At 41.7% G+C, this 12,737-nt stretch overlaps 1 protein-coding gene across 1 annotated transcript; it reads left to right on the forward strand.

The window, feature by feature from the left end:
• The first annotated feature begins 6,796 nt into the window (after positions 1-6,796).
• Positions 6,797-7,695, forward strand: LOC119315129. The gene has a single exon (XM_037589806.1). The coding sequence runs from the start codon at positions 6,797-6,799 to the stop codon at positions 7,505-7,507; it is 711 nt and encodes a 236-aa protein (XP_037445703.1). The 3' UTR covers positions 7,508-7,695.
• The last annotated feature ends 5,042 nt before the right edge of the window (positions 7,696-12,737 follow it).

Below are 12,737 nucleotides of genomic sequence, written 5' to 3' on the forward strand. Positions count from 1 at the left end.
CACCTATAGTGCTATATCCATGGCTCACGCTCATGTATTGCGTGAAGATTGAAAAAGTTTGAGAACATCAAAAGTATGAAACAATTGCTTGGCTTGTCATCGAGGTTGTGCATGATTTAAATATTTTGTGTAGTGAAGATGGAGCATAGCCAGACTATATGATTTTGTCGGGATAAATTTCTTTGGCCATGTTATTTTCAAGAGACATAATTGCTTAGTCAGTATGCTTGAAGTATTATTATTTTTATGTCAATATTAAACTTTTGTCTTGAATCTTATGGATCTGAATATTCATGCCACAAGTAAGAAGAATTAAATTGAAATTATGCCAACTAGCATTCCACATCAAAAATTATCTTTTTTATCATTTACCTACTCGAGGACGAGCAGGAATTAAGCTTGGGGATGCTTGATATGTCTCCAATGTATCTATAATTTTTGATTGCTTCATGCTACATTATCTACTGTTTTAGGCAATATTGGGCTTTATTATCCACTTTTATATTACTTTTGGGACTAACCTATTAACCAGAGGCCCAGCCCAGATTTGCTGTTTTATGCCTATTTCAGTGTTTCGAAAAAAAGAAATATCAGACGGAGTCGAAACGGAACGAAATCAACTTGAGAAGTTATTTTTGGAAGGAAACACACCTGATGGACTTGGACCCCACGTCAGAAGATACAGGAGCTGCACACGAGGGTGGGGGGCGCGTCCCCCAAGCCCGCGCCCCCTGCCTCATGGCCCCCCCGTGGCTCCCCTAACGTACCTCCTGCACCCATATATGCCTACGTGACCTAAAACTTCCAGAACGGAGATTAGATCGGGAGTTCCGCCGCCAGAAGCCTCCGTAGCCACCGAAAACCAATCTAGACCCGTTTCGGCACCCTGCCGGAGGGGGCAATCTCTCTCCGGTGGCCATTTTCATCATTCCGGTGCTCTCCATGACGAGGAGGGAGTAGTTCTCCCTCGGGGCTGAGGGTATGTACCAGTAGCTATGTGTTTGATCTCTCTCTCTCTCTCTCTCTCTCTCTCTCTCTCTTTCTCTCTCTCTCTCTCTCTCTCTCTCTCTCTCGTGTTCTTGAGATGATACGATCTTGATGTATCGCGAGCTTTGCTATTATATTTGGATCCTATGATGTTTCTTCCCCCCTCTTCTCTCTTGTAATGAATTGAGTTTCCCCTATGAAGTAATCTTATCGGATTGAGCCTTTAAAGACTTGACAACACTTGATGTATGTCTTGCCGTGGATATATGTGGTGACAATGGGATACCACGTGCCATTTGATGTATGTTAAGGTGACCAACTTGCGGGTTTCGTGACATCGGGAACCTATGCATAGGGGTTGGCACACGTTTTCGTCATGATTCTCCGGTAGAAACTTTGGGGCACTCTTTGAGGTTCTATGTGTTGGTTGAATAGATGAATATGAGATTGTGTGATGCATATCGTATAATCATACCCATGGATACTTGAGGTGACATTGGAGTATCTAGGTGACATTAGGGTTTTGATTGATTTGTGTCTTGAGGTGTTATTCTAGTACGAACTCCAGGGCTGTTTGTGACACTTATAGGAATAGCCCAACGGATTGATTGGAAAGAATAACTTTGAGGTGGTTTCGTACCCTACCATAATCTCTTCGTTCGTTCTCCGCTATTAGTGACTTTGGAGTGACTCTGTGTTGCATGTTGAGGGATAGTTATGTGATCCAATAAAAAAATAAAAAAAGGGGAACAAAAATAGGCCATAAAAAGAGAGAGAAAAGGCGTAAATAAAAAAATGAGAGAAAAAGAGAGAAGGGGCAATGCTACTAACCTTTTACCACACTTGTGTAGCACCATGATATTCATGATAGAGAGTCTCCTATGTTATCACTTTCATATACTAGTGGGAATTTTTCATTATAGAACTTGGCTTGTATATTCCAATGATGGGCTTCCTCAAAATGCCCTAGGTCTTAATGAGCAAGCAAGTTGGATGCACACCCACTTAGTTTCTTTTTGAACTTTCATATACTTATAGCTCTAGTGCATCCGTTGCATGGCAATCCCTACTCACTCACATTGATATCTATTGATGGGAATCTCCATAGCCCGTTGATACGCCTAGTTGGTGTGAGACTATCTTCTCCCTTTTTTGTCTTCTCCACAACCACCATTCTATTCCATCTATAGTGCTATTTCCATGGCTCACGCTCATGTATTGCGTGAAGATTGAAAAAGTTTGAGAACATCAAAAGTATGAAACAATTGCTTGGCTTGTCATCGAGGTTGTGCATGATTTAAATATTTTGTGTAGTGAAGATGGAGCATAGCCAGACTATATGATTTTGTAGGGATAACTTTCTTTGGCCATGTTATTTTGAGAAGACATAATTGCTTTGTTAGTATGCTTGAAGTATTATTATTTTTATGTCAATATTAAACTTTTGTCTTGAATCTTTCGGATTTGAATATTCATACCACAATTAAGAAGAATTATATTAAAATTATGCTAAGTAGCACTCCGCATCAAAAATTCTGTTTTTATCATGTACCTACTCGAGGACGAGCAGGAATTAAGCTTGGGGATGCTTGATACGTCTCCAACGTATCTATAATTTTTGATTGCTTCATGCTATATTATCTACTATTTTGGACATTATTGGGCTTTATTTTCCACTTTTATATTATTTTTGGGACTAACCTATTAACCGGAGGCCCAGCCCAGAATTGCTGTTTTTTTGCCTATATGGTTTCGAAGAAAAGGAATATCAAACGGAGTCCAAACGAAATGAAATCTTCGGGAACGTGATTTTCTCAACAAACAAGACTCGGGAGACTTGGACTCTACGTCAAGACACAAAAGAGGAGGCCATGAGGTAGGAGGCGCGCCTACCCCCCCCCCCCCAGGCGCGCCCTCCACCCTTGTGGGCCCCCTGTTGCTCCACCGACGTACTCCTTCCTCCTATATATACCTATGTACCCCCAAACGATCAGATACGGAGCCAAAAACCTAATTCCACCGCCGCAACTTTCTGTATCCACGAGATCCCATCTTGGGGCCTGTTCCGGAGCTCCGCCGGAGGGGGCATCGATCATGGAGGGCTTCTACATCAACACCATAGCCCCTCCGATGAAGTGTGAGTAGTTTACCTCAGACCTACGGGTCCATAGTTATTAGCTAGATGGCTTCTTCTCTCTTTTTGGATCTCAATACAATGTTCTCCCCCTCTCTTGTGGAGAACTATTCAATGTAATCTTCTTTTTGCAGTGTGTTTGTTGAGACCGATGAATTGTGGGTTTATGATCAAGTCTATCTATGAATAATATTTGAATCTTCTCTGAATTCTTTTATGTATGATTGGTTATCTTTGCAATTCTCTTTGAATTATCAGTTTGGTTTGGCCTACTAGATTGATCTTTCTTGCAATGGGAGAAGTGCTTAGCTTTGGGTTCAATCTTGCGGTGTCCTTTCCTAGTGATAGTAGGGGCAGCAAGGCACGTATTGTATTGTTGCTATTGAGGATAACAAGATGGGGTTTTCTTCATATTGCATGAGTTTATCCCTCTATATCATGTCATCTTGCTTAAGGCATTACTCTGTTTTTAACTTAATACTCTAGATGCATGCTGGATAGCAGTCGATGAGTGGAGTAATAATAGTAGATGCAGGCAGGAGTCGGTCTACTTGTCTCGGACGTGATGCCTATATACATGATCATACCTAGATATTCTCGCTCAACAGTAATTTGTTCACCCACCGTAGAATATCTATGCTCTCGAGAGAAGCCACTAGTGAAGCCTATGGCCCCCGGGTCTATCTTCATCATATTAATCTCCTACTACTTAATTATTTCCTTTGCTATTTACTTTGCATCTTTATCGTAAAAATATCAAAAATATTAATCTTATCATATCTATTAGATCTCACTCTCGTAAGTGGCCTTATAGGGATTGACAACCCCTATTTGCGTTGGTTGCGAGGATTTATTTGTTTTGTGCAGGTACGAGGGACTCGCGCGTAGCCTCCTACTGGATTGATACCTTGGTCCTTAAAAACTGAGGGAAATACTTACGCTACTTTGCTGCATCATCCCTTCCTCTTTAAGGAAAACCAACACAGTGCTCAAGAGATAGCACAGGGCCTTTGACTCCTGGAGGCAAATCACGTCGAAGGGTTGCACGCCTAGATTGCGTCGCACCTTGGAGCATTTTTAAGCATCATTCAAACTGCAAAATTCCAAGAGAAGAGATGGAGCTTCTTGTGGGGGACTACGACCATAAGAACGGACTAGCACCGATGAATGTTGCACGCAGGCGACGAGTGATACAACACAAGGAAATCACTTTATACATGAAGATGCCAACACACATAGTAGCATAGAGGGTTGGCACTTTATTTTTGTCTTTATTGATCACTTACCCATGCTATAAGAAGAAGGGTGTCGTGTTATAGTTTGGGTTCCAAAGCCACACCTTCTTTCCCCCATTGGAATTAAAGGTCGGGAGCTGCTGGCAGGGTGCCGCATTCAATCTGACTGGTGGCTCAAGATAAGTTGATGACATACTTGAGATAGATAATTTATGTATTTCACTATTTCGAATACTTCTTTTTCGATAAAGAACTTTTCATTGAATAGATATATTGAGATGATACAATCGTATTGAAAGAAAGTCCGGCCTCTGCATAGCTAGATGAACACAGCCAAAAAGTCCGGAGCACTCTAAAATAAAATAATTCGATACAAAGGCAAGCAATAAATTGTGTCCAGCCTAAGAAGCGGTAGACCCTATCCGTAAATCACACCGCCATACATGTGGGTAGAAAACCTCCCTGATCGTACGCTCCAGCCGTATAGACGCCATCATAAAAAGGACCCTGTCCTCCGGCTTCTGCAGGATAGACCACATACGGAGCCATCATGTACAAACATGGATAACTTGCATAGGAGATGAGACACATTTATTGTTAAAAACCACATCATTCCTGGTGAGCCACATTGCCCAGCATAAGGCCGCCGCTCCCACAAGAATATGTGCAGAAAATTGTTTATCAATACCCCGCAACTAGTTGCCGAACATATTCCGTGCACTATGTGGTGGGTATAAATTCGAACCTACTTGGACCATGGCCCAAACTGTCCGAGCAAAGTTACACTCAAAAATAAGTGTTTAATAGTCTCGTCATGTTGGCAAAAGACACATGTCTTGGACCCATGCCAATTTCGTCATGCCAGGTTATCTCTGGTTAGGATTACTATTTCGAATACCTGTACTCAAGCAGTGCTAATTTGTTAATCCAAGCCTTATTAATACCAACATGTCGTCTGATCCAAGATTAGCAGCCTCTATTTCTGAGAATGCAACATCAATCACTGCAATTTGTCAGCAGGGCAGCTGACACACCAACAACAAGAACAAGAAGCAAAGCCTCGAACCCTTGCCCTTGAGATGAAAGCGAGGTGTGGTGTAGTAGAACAAGACACACTTGTTGCACGTAATGGGTTAAATACAATATTTTTTGGCACTCATTTTTTTGAATTCAAAATTTGCTTGAATGTTTCGGGCAAATAATTTCTGAGATATTATGAAAACCGGTTATTTCAGGCTCCGTCCGAAAAAATCAAAATCGTGAGAAAAACCCTTGCATGGAAGTAGACAGTGTGCAACATGAAGATGAGGGCATAGAAGCAGACAGTGCAGAAGACGACGATGAGGTGGTTCATAACCTGAGGGAGTTAGGTTTACTTGAACAGTTCCATCGAGGCGAAGACAATGAGCCGAATGGTCCACTTCCATGCTACAAGGATAAATGATGGTACATGGGTAATAGCGACAAGTGGTTGGGGCGCCACCCTGTGGCACAACTTAAGAAAAAGTTGTGCGCACGTTTTTATTTTAAAAAGATTACATAGAGTCCTCGCCTCCGTCTAAAAGAACATCTCAGAAAAAAAATCTCCACCTTCATCTAAGAAAAAGTAATAAATAAATAAAAATTACCACCGCAGCCTACCAGCGAGTGCCACTTTGCATAACCCTCCGTTTAAAAAATATCAGAAGTTCTGACCTCCATCTAAAAAGGAAAAAAATACATATAAAAATAATTCCCACCTTCATCTAAAAAAATTTCAAAAAAGTTCTCACTGCGGCCAACCAGCTTGCGGCACATGGCATAGCTGGTTGGTCGCCCTTCCCACGTAGCTTAATGGGTTTAATGACGAAACTCATGATCCAACTGATGATCCCGTTGAGTGATGTGCCCCCACATCCTCACTGGTCTTCTCACATTGTATCGTACAACCTCCGTAAACAAATATAAGAGCATTTAGATCACTAAAGTAGTGATTTAAATGCTCTTATATTTCTCTAAGGAGGGAGTGCTACTCTGCACTTTGTTATGAACACGGGCCTCATTGTAAGGCCGGCCTGTTATTTAAAAAACACCCATGCAAAATAAGGTGTATCACTGCTTCACCAGTGATTATTAAGATATGCAACACATGCATGCACGCGTACAACCTGTCAAGGTCAATATGTTATTTGGAAGAACATGCAACCTTCAGGCTTGGACAATTTTTTGTCTGAACGGTTTAGGCAAAGAACATGCAAATGTTAGGTGAAGAACATGCAACTGTTAAGTGAAAAACCGTAGAAGATGCCGCATTTCCATGTGCTATACATAAGGAAAGGAAACTCAGCTCTGTTTACATCTCGCCAAGACGCAGCTTTTAGAGTTAGGAGAAGCTGCGCATGCAACATCTTCGTATAGATCATACATCAAGATGTCTAATGCTGAGCATAGCCACGCCGAAATGGCCGGGGCTGAGCCCGAGGCAGACGCCGGCGTGTCTCAGACAAGAGGCAACCCCAAAGTTCGTGCAGATCCTCGAGCAGCTGCTGCTGCAGGTGCCGGCGCCGGTGATGAGGACCAGATCCGCAAGCAGATCCTCGAGCAGCTGCTGCTGCATGTGCAAGCGCTGCGTGCAGACGGCGAGCCTATCCAGACTCCGGCGTCTCAGCAAGCTAAAGAAGACGCGGAGTATCTGGACAAGATGCGCGGGTGGCTGATGACGGTGGCCACGCTCTTCGTCGGCTTCGCGTTCCAGACCGGGATGCACCCGCCCAACTGGATACCCAAGGACTATTTGCTGCTGTGGGTAGCCGCGCATACTCCCTATCCAGACTCCAAGACCAAGCACAATGCCCTGCTCGCCCTCAGGAATGCAGGTCATACTATACCTCTTTTCATGTTCTTGAACACGGTTACACTTGCCATAGGGCTGGGTCTCTTGGTGAAGCTGCTGCTGATGAAAAAGACCCCGTCTAGAGGAGACATGAATCTCGTTACTTTCATGGTGGTGGGTCTCGCCATGACTGTGGCATGCACCTTCGCCTCCGGTGTCTCAGGCAGTCCACTCGTTGATTCACTGGTTCTGTTTTTTCTGGCGGCATACGGCGTCTGGACGGTCGTCACTGTGAAGGGTTGGTTAAGTAACTATGGAAGTTTGTTTAGGTCACGGTGAAGCGTGTCCACCCCAGGGACTGAGTGTCTATGACTCTATATGGGCCTTTCTATCTACCTCTCAGCCGGCCAATAAAAGCTTATTTCTCAATCGGCCATACAAGTACCCTTGTTTCTTTGTGTTTTGTATTCGACCTATGTCATATGTATCACTTTGATGTTGTGGGATCACTGGCTTCTTGCTCAACGGATTTCGCTTCTGCACTTGACTTGAGAAGGGCGAAGCCTTCATGACCGGTGCTGGGCTCGTAATAAAGTTATCTTTGTTCCCAAAAGGGAAGTTGGTAGGCCCGTACGCACGGTTTATTTTTGCTTCTATGGTTTATTTTCGCCTCCACATCCCACCACCCCCTCCATGCTGGTTTTTTCTCCCTCGCACTAAAAAAATGGATTGATTCGCCCGACCTTTCTTTTGTCTTTCGTGCTTGCTTTGGCACATGCCGATTCAATTCAATCACGTAAATATTAGGTAATTAAGAATTTAGACACCACATCATATATGTGAGATCACCTTACTAAAAGACGGACATAAGATTTTTCTCGCAAAACTTCGAAAACAAAATATTGGATGTTTCTCAATAACAAATCGCTAATTACACGCATCTCTACTATTGATTATTGAATCATAATCACAACTTTTCCTAGATATTTTTCTTCCACCCCGCCCTCATGTCTCCGTTTCACCAATTTTTTTCCTCCTCTCGTTCGACCTTATGTCTCCGCTGTCACAGCAGGGTCACAGGCGCAACTACGCATCTACCGTATTCTCCCAACTTGTTCCTAAATCCATAACACTTCAGATAAAACAATGTTCTTCTTCTTCTTGAAACTCACATTTTTATCTAAATAAATTATAAAAAGATGTGATTTGCAGAAGATATATTCAAAACTATTACGGGGTGGATAAGGGGCATTTGCCCCCCTCCCCACCCGGTTGAACTTATAGTTAAGTACATGTATTTGATAATCATTATTTGCATCATGTAATCACATATACATGGTGCAGTAAGACTTTATTTGCTAATAAAATTACATTTTCAAAGTTTTTACCTTTATAATAATTTTCATGATGTGCAATATATATTGATGAAAGTATTTATGTTACCCTCTTATACATCATTACCACTAGGGCCTCCACAATTCTAGAGCATTTTCCTAGCCTAATCGTTGCATGCATGGTTCATTATGCGGTTCTCTCTCTCTCTCTCTCTCTCTCTCTCTCTCTCTCTCTCTCTCTCTCTCTCTCTCTCTCTCATATCTTTTGAAACATGCATATGCATACATGCAGATAAAACAAAAAATGTTTGTCCCACTTTGATAGAAAAGGTTACTTTCTTGCGTGCCGAATTATTTTCTGTGTCATCACAACATTGCTCCTTGATGTATATATTTGCTATTGATGTTATAATGTAGCTAGGCAACTCATTGGTACACTAAACCGAATTGATGGAGAAACTTTAACTATTTACAATATTTCAAAAAATGGAACAACTTGTCAATGAAAGCTAGCTTATTCAAGGAGGTTTTTATTAGCAGAAGTCGTTTTTGCAAAAGCTAAAAGCAGGAGGTTACCAATTAAATGAGTAATTGTTGAAGTTCTTAGTTAGAGTGTGAGAATTTGGAGGTTAAGGAAGTAATGTGGGCCATAGGGAGGTATTGCAATTTGTGCAAAGAATGGTTTCGGCAATTAATGATGAAAACATAAGTTTTGGATCAATTTGGTATCAATAGGAGATCACATGCGTCAATGCGATCACTCAAGATCAAATAATTATCTTCTGAAGCTGCAGATATAGTTCTTCTTGGAACGAAGACTTTGAGCATAATGCCCATGATCCATTCCCAGAATTCGGTACTCGTGTTATCCTCCTAATTCTTGGTGGTCTTCCAAATTTTGGGGCATAGATATTTGCTGGTGTATCCTGTAAAAAAACATGAAACCATACATTTAACCATCATATCGGTACATTAAAATGGAACTTTTGAATGAACCAGAAGTATTATAATTGTATGAAGTCTAGTTAATCAATCCATGAGCATTTGTTGCTGCTAAGTATCCTCATTCTTCAACTTCTTATCATCTTGTGGCACTAAACTTTGTGGTAAATATACCATAGAGGCATGTCTAGAATGCAAGAATTTTGCATAAAACAGAACAATTTGTCCACAATTACGATGAATGCAGCATGAGTGTGTACAACAATGGTAACCTCCACTGAGATGAACTTATGAGGTAACGAATTGTTTTATAATAATAATTGCAACCACCAGCTTATGATTTGATGATTGTTCCATGGGAGATGATAAAACATCCATTCTTCAAATTAAAAAGACAAATAGCGAAACAAACATTAGATTAGTTTTTACTCCATTTATTTATCTAATATCACAGTCAAACCCTTTAAAGGTATACAACATGAGAAGAATCCTAATGCATATGCGAAGTTTTTGCATGCGGTTTCCTAATATGTCTTCACATCCGACTTCCAGACATTTGAGTGCCGAGAAACAAAATGTTTTTTGTGGGAACAATTTAGAGCATCAAACATTTTCCATCAGATGATGCTGGGCACGTAATACCAATATAGATTGACATGTTTACTTATGTCTACACATTAGGTTTCTTCTACTAGTTCATGGTTTGATTTAAATTCAAAAAAATATAGTTGTTTTTTTTTCTTTTTTCGAAACTTCACCCGTCTTTTATTAATTAAACATGAATGTTAAAATCAAAGATAATTTTCTAGCAGCCACGGCATAAATAACTACCGATTACTCACTGCCATCATATATCACAGAAAAATGAAACACTCTGGGCAAACACAAATTGCTTACTGCCATAGAATCAACATATATGCCTTTATGTCATCGCATACAAAACTTCAACTCAATGTCTAAACATGCGACCATTTTTCAGATATCATATCATTGCACAGGTATCCCGAGTGCCCACAAATTGAAGACTCAATAATCTCATACATTGATGCTAAGCCTCCACAAAGATACTAGGAAAGAATTTGCAAAAGCTCTATATACCACTTCATCATAGGCACCAGTCCCTGGGAGGCACTAGAATGATGTAAACCATGAATTTTAAAAAATGGCAGGATTCCTACTCTCTGGGGTTATGCGTTCCCACAACCATGGACTAATCCCTGGCCCATTGGCCCATGTGTAGGCTAAGCTAGCACGTGAAGCTAGCTAGCTTCTACTCCCACTATCCCACAATATAAGATCATTTTTCAAACTATGTACTACTACGTACTCCCTCCGTTCGGAATTACTTGTCTCGGAAATGGATGTATCTAGAACTAAAATACATCTAGATACATCCATTTCTGCGACAAGTAATTCCGAACGGAGGGAGTAGTAGCCAACGACACAGATGTACACACCGGCCGCCTTGATTGATCCATCCATCTCGGAATGCGCGGAGCATTCCGAAGATGATATATGGACATGGACATGGGCAGTGGCGGAGCCGGCGCCCGGCGAGCCTGGGCACTTGCCCGGGCTCGCTAGCTATGCGCCAGGTACGATGGCCTCGTTCCACAGGGAAAAGTCGTCAACGCCTCATGCTTTGCCCGGGCAAATGGGCTGGTTGTGGCAGGCTAATCAGATAATGGGCTTTATTTTCGTTAGGTGGACATGCCTGATGTGGGATACACTAGGCGTATTGGGCTACTGGCCTAATCGAGACGAGAAGGACCGTGATCTTTTTCCAAAAAAACGACCAGATCAATCGATCGCTCCACCTCCCCGCGCCCCGCCTGTTCGGCAGTTGCAGTCTTGCAGACGGCGGCACACTGGGTCGATCGGAGACGTGACGGCGGCGGGTGGAGGCTGGCCTTGGCTGGGCGCGTGGCCGGCGATGGGCTGAGCCGAAGCAGATCCATCCCAGGAACAGCTTGCATCATCGGTTGGTGCCTTCTTGTCCCCTCCTTTGTGCTTAGGTGAGATCAAGGTTGTCAGAATCGCGATTTTGAATCGGATCGGAGCTCTGATGGTAGGATCGCAAATCGTAGAATCTTCACTATCAGGATCGTAAAAACGTAGATTCTATGAACTAAAATCGTAGAATCAGAGGGGTTAGTTTGGATCATAAAGTCGTAGAATCGTATAACAGAATCGCGATTCTGACAACCTTGGGTGAGATTGCTAACTTTTGAAGATTGAGTTATTAGGGTTTACTTTTGAGGTTAGAGCGTCCGGAGTTGGTCATTCAGGTTATATATTGCTTCTTCATTATTAATGTTGATTTGTGGTTTGCTATTTTAAATGTTGTGTACTAGGATCAAGGTTTTTTATCGGTGAACAAAATTTGGGAAACTGATCGGCTACCGGATATTTCGTCGGACCCTGAAATTTCTTGTTACATGTTCAGATACTGTCAATAGAACGAGTATGCATATTTACACAACATAGCCTCTAGAATGGTGGAAGTGCTTTCAAGGTTACAGGATTGACTACCAATCTTGCCAACCTGATTTTCAATGTTTCTCTCTGTAAAGAAATATAAAAACGTTTAGATCACTATATATTTCTTTACGTAGGGAGTACTAGCATTGAAAATTTTCTATGGCCGTGGTGAGTTACGGAGGACTCAAACCCATTAGGGAAAGTATTGACTGCTAGAATGCAAAGAGAGTTGTGTACATATAGGTTGAATGCTCTATATTCCGCTGATAAAGGAATTTTAATTCAAAAAAGGCAAAAAAATCAAGATTTTTTTGAAAGCGGTTCTTGTGGCCCCTATCGGAAAAAGACCGGTATCAAGAAAAATTCTTGATCGAAACACCCGATTTTAATTTTCTAATTATATTTAGGCTTAAACTTGCCCAGGCTTCATAAAATTTCTGGCTCCGCCCCTGGACATGGGGCAGCAGGCCGTAGCGTTGGAGGATCCATGATCTTACAAATGGACGACAGTCCTCGTCTAGATGTTTAGCGATAAAATTTATTCCTTGTCAAAATATATATGTGTTCCATACAAAAGAAAACATATTAAATTGCAGCCAAGACCCTAACACTTTGCATTCAACACCCTAAAGTTCCTTTTTTCTTACAAACAAGGACAAATTTTGCGCAAGTCATGAGATTATTGGCTAGAAATTTTGGCAGCACAACGTGTCCGTGGTAAGAGCTACAAGCTGTTACAACAACTCGGCATCTATCAGCTCTTGAATTTCAATTGATCTCCACAAGGGTCAAGGGTCAACCATGTGTACATG

Source organism: Triticum dicoccoides, chromosome 6A, assembly GCF_002162155.2.
Source record: "Triticum dicoccoides isolate Atlit2015 ecotype Zavitan chromosome 6A, WEW_v2.0, whole genome shotgun sequence".
Lineage (NCBI taxonomy): Eukaryota > Viridiplantae > Streptophyta > Magnoliopsida > Poales > Poaceae > Triticum > Triticum dicoccoides.

Excerpts from the sequence above, each read along its gene's own strand:
- LOC119315129 (XM_037589806.1), top strand. The coding sequence starts at position 6,797 with ATGGCCGGGGCTGAGCCCGAGGCAGACGCCGGCGTGTCTCAGACAAGA.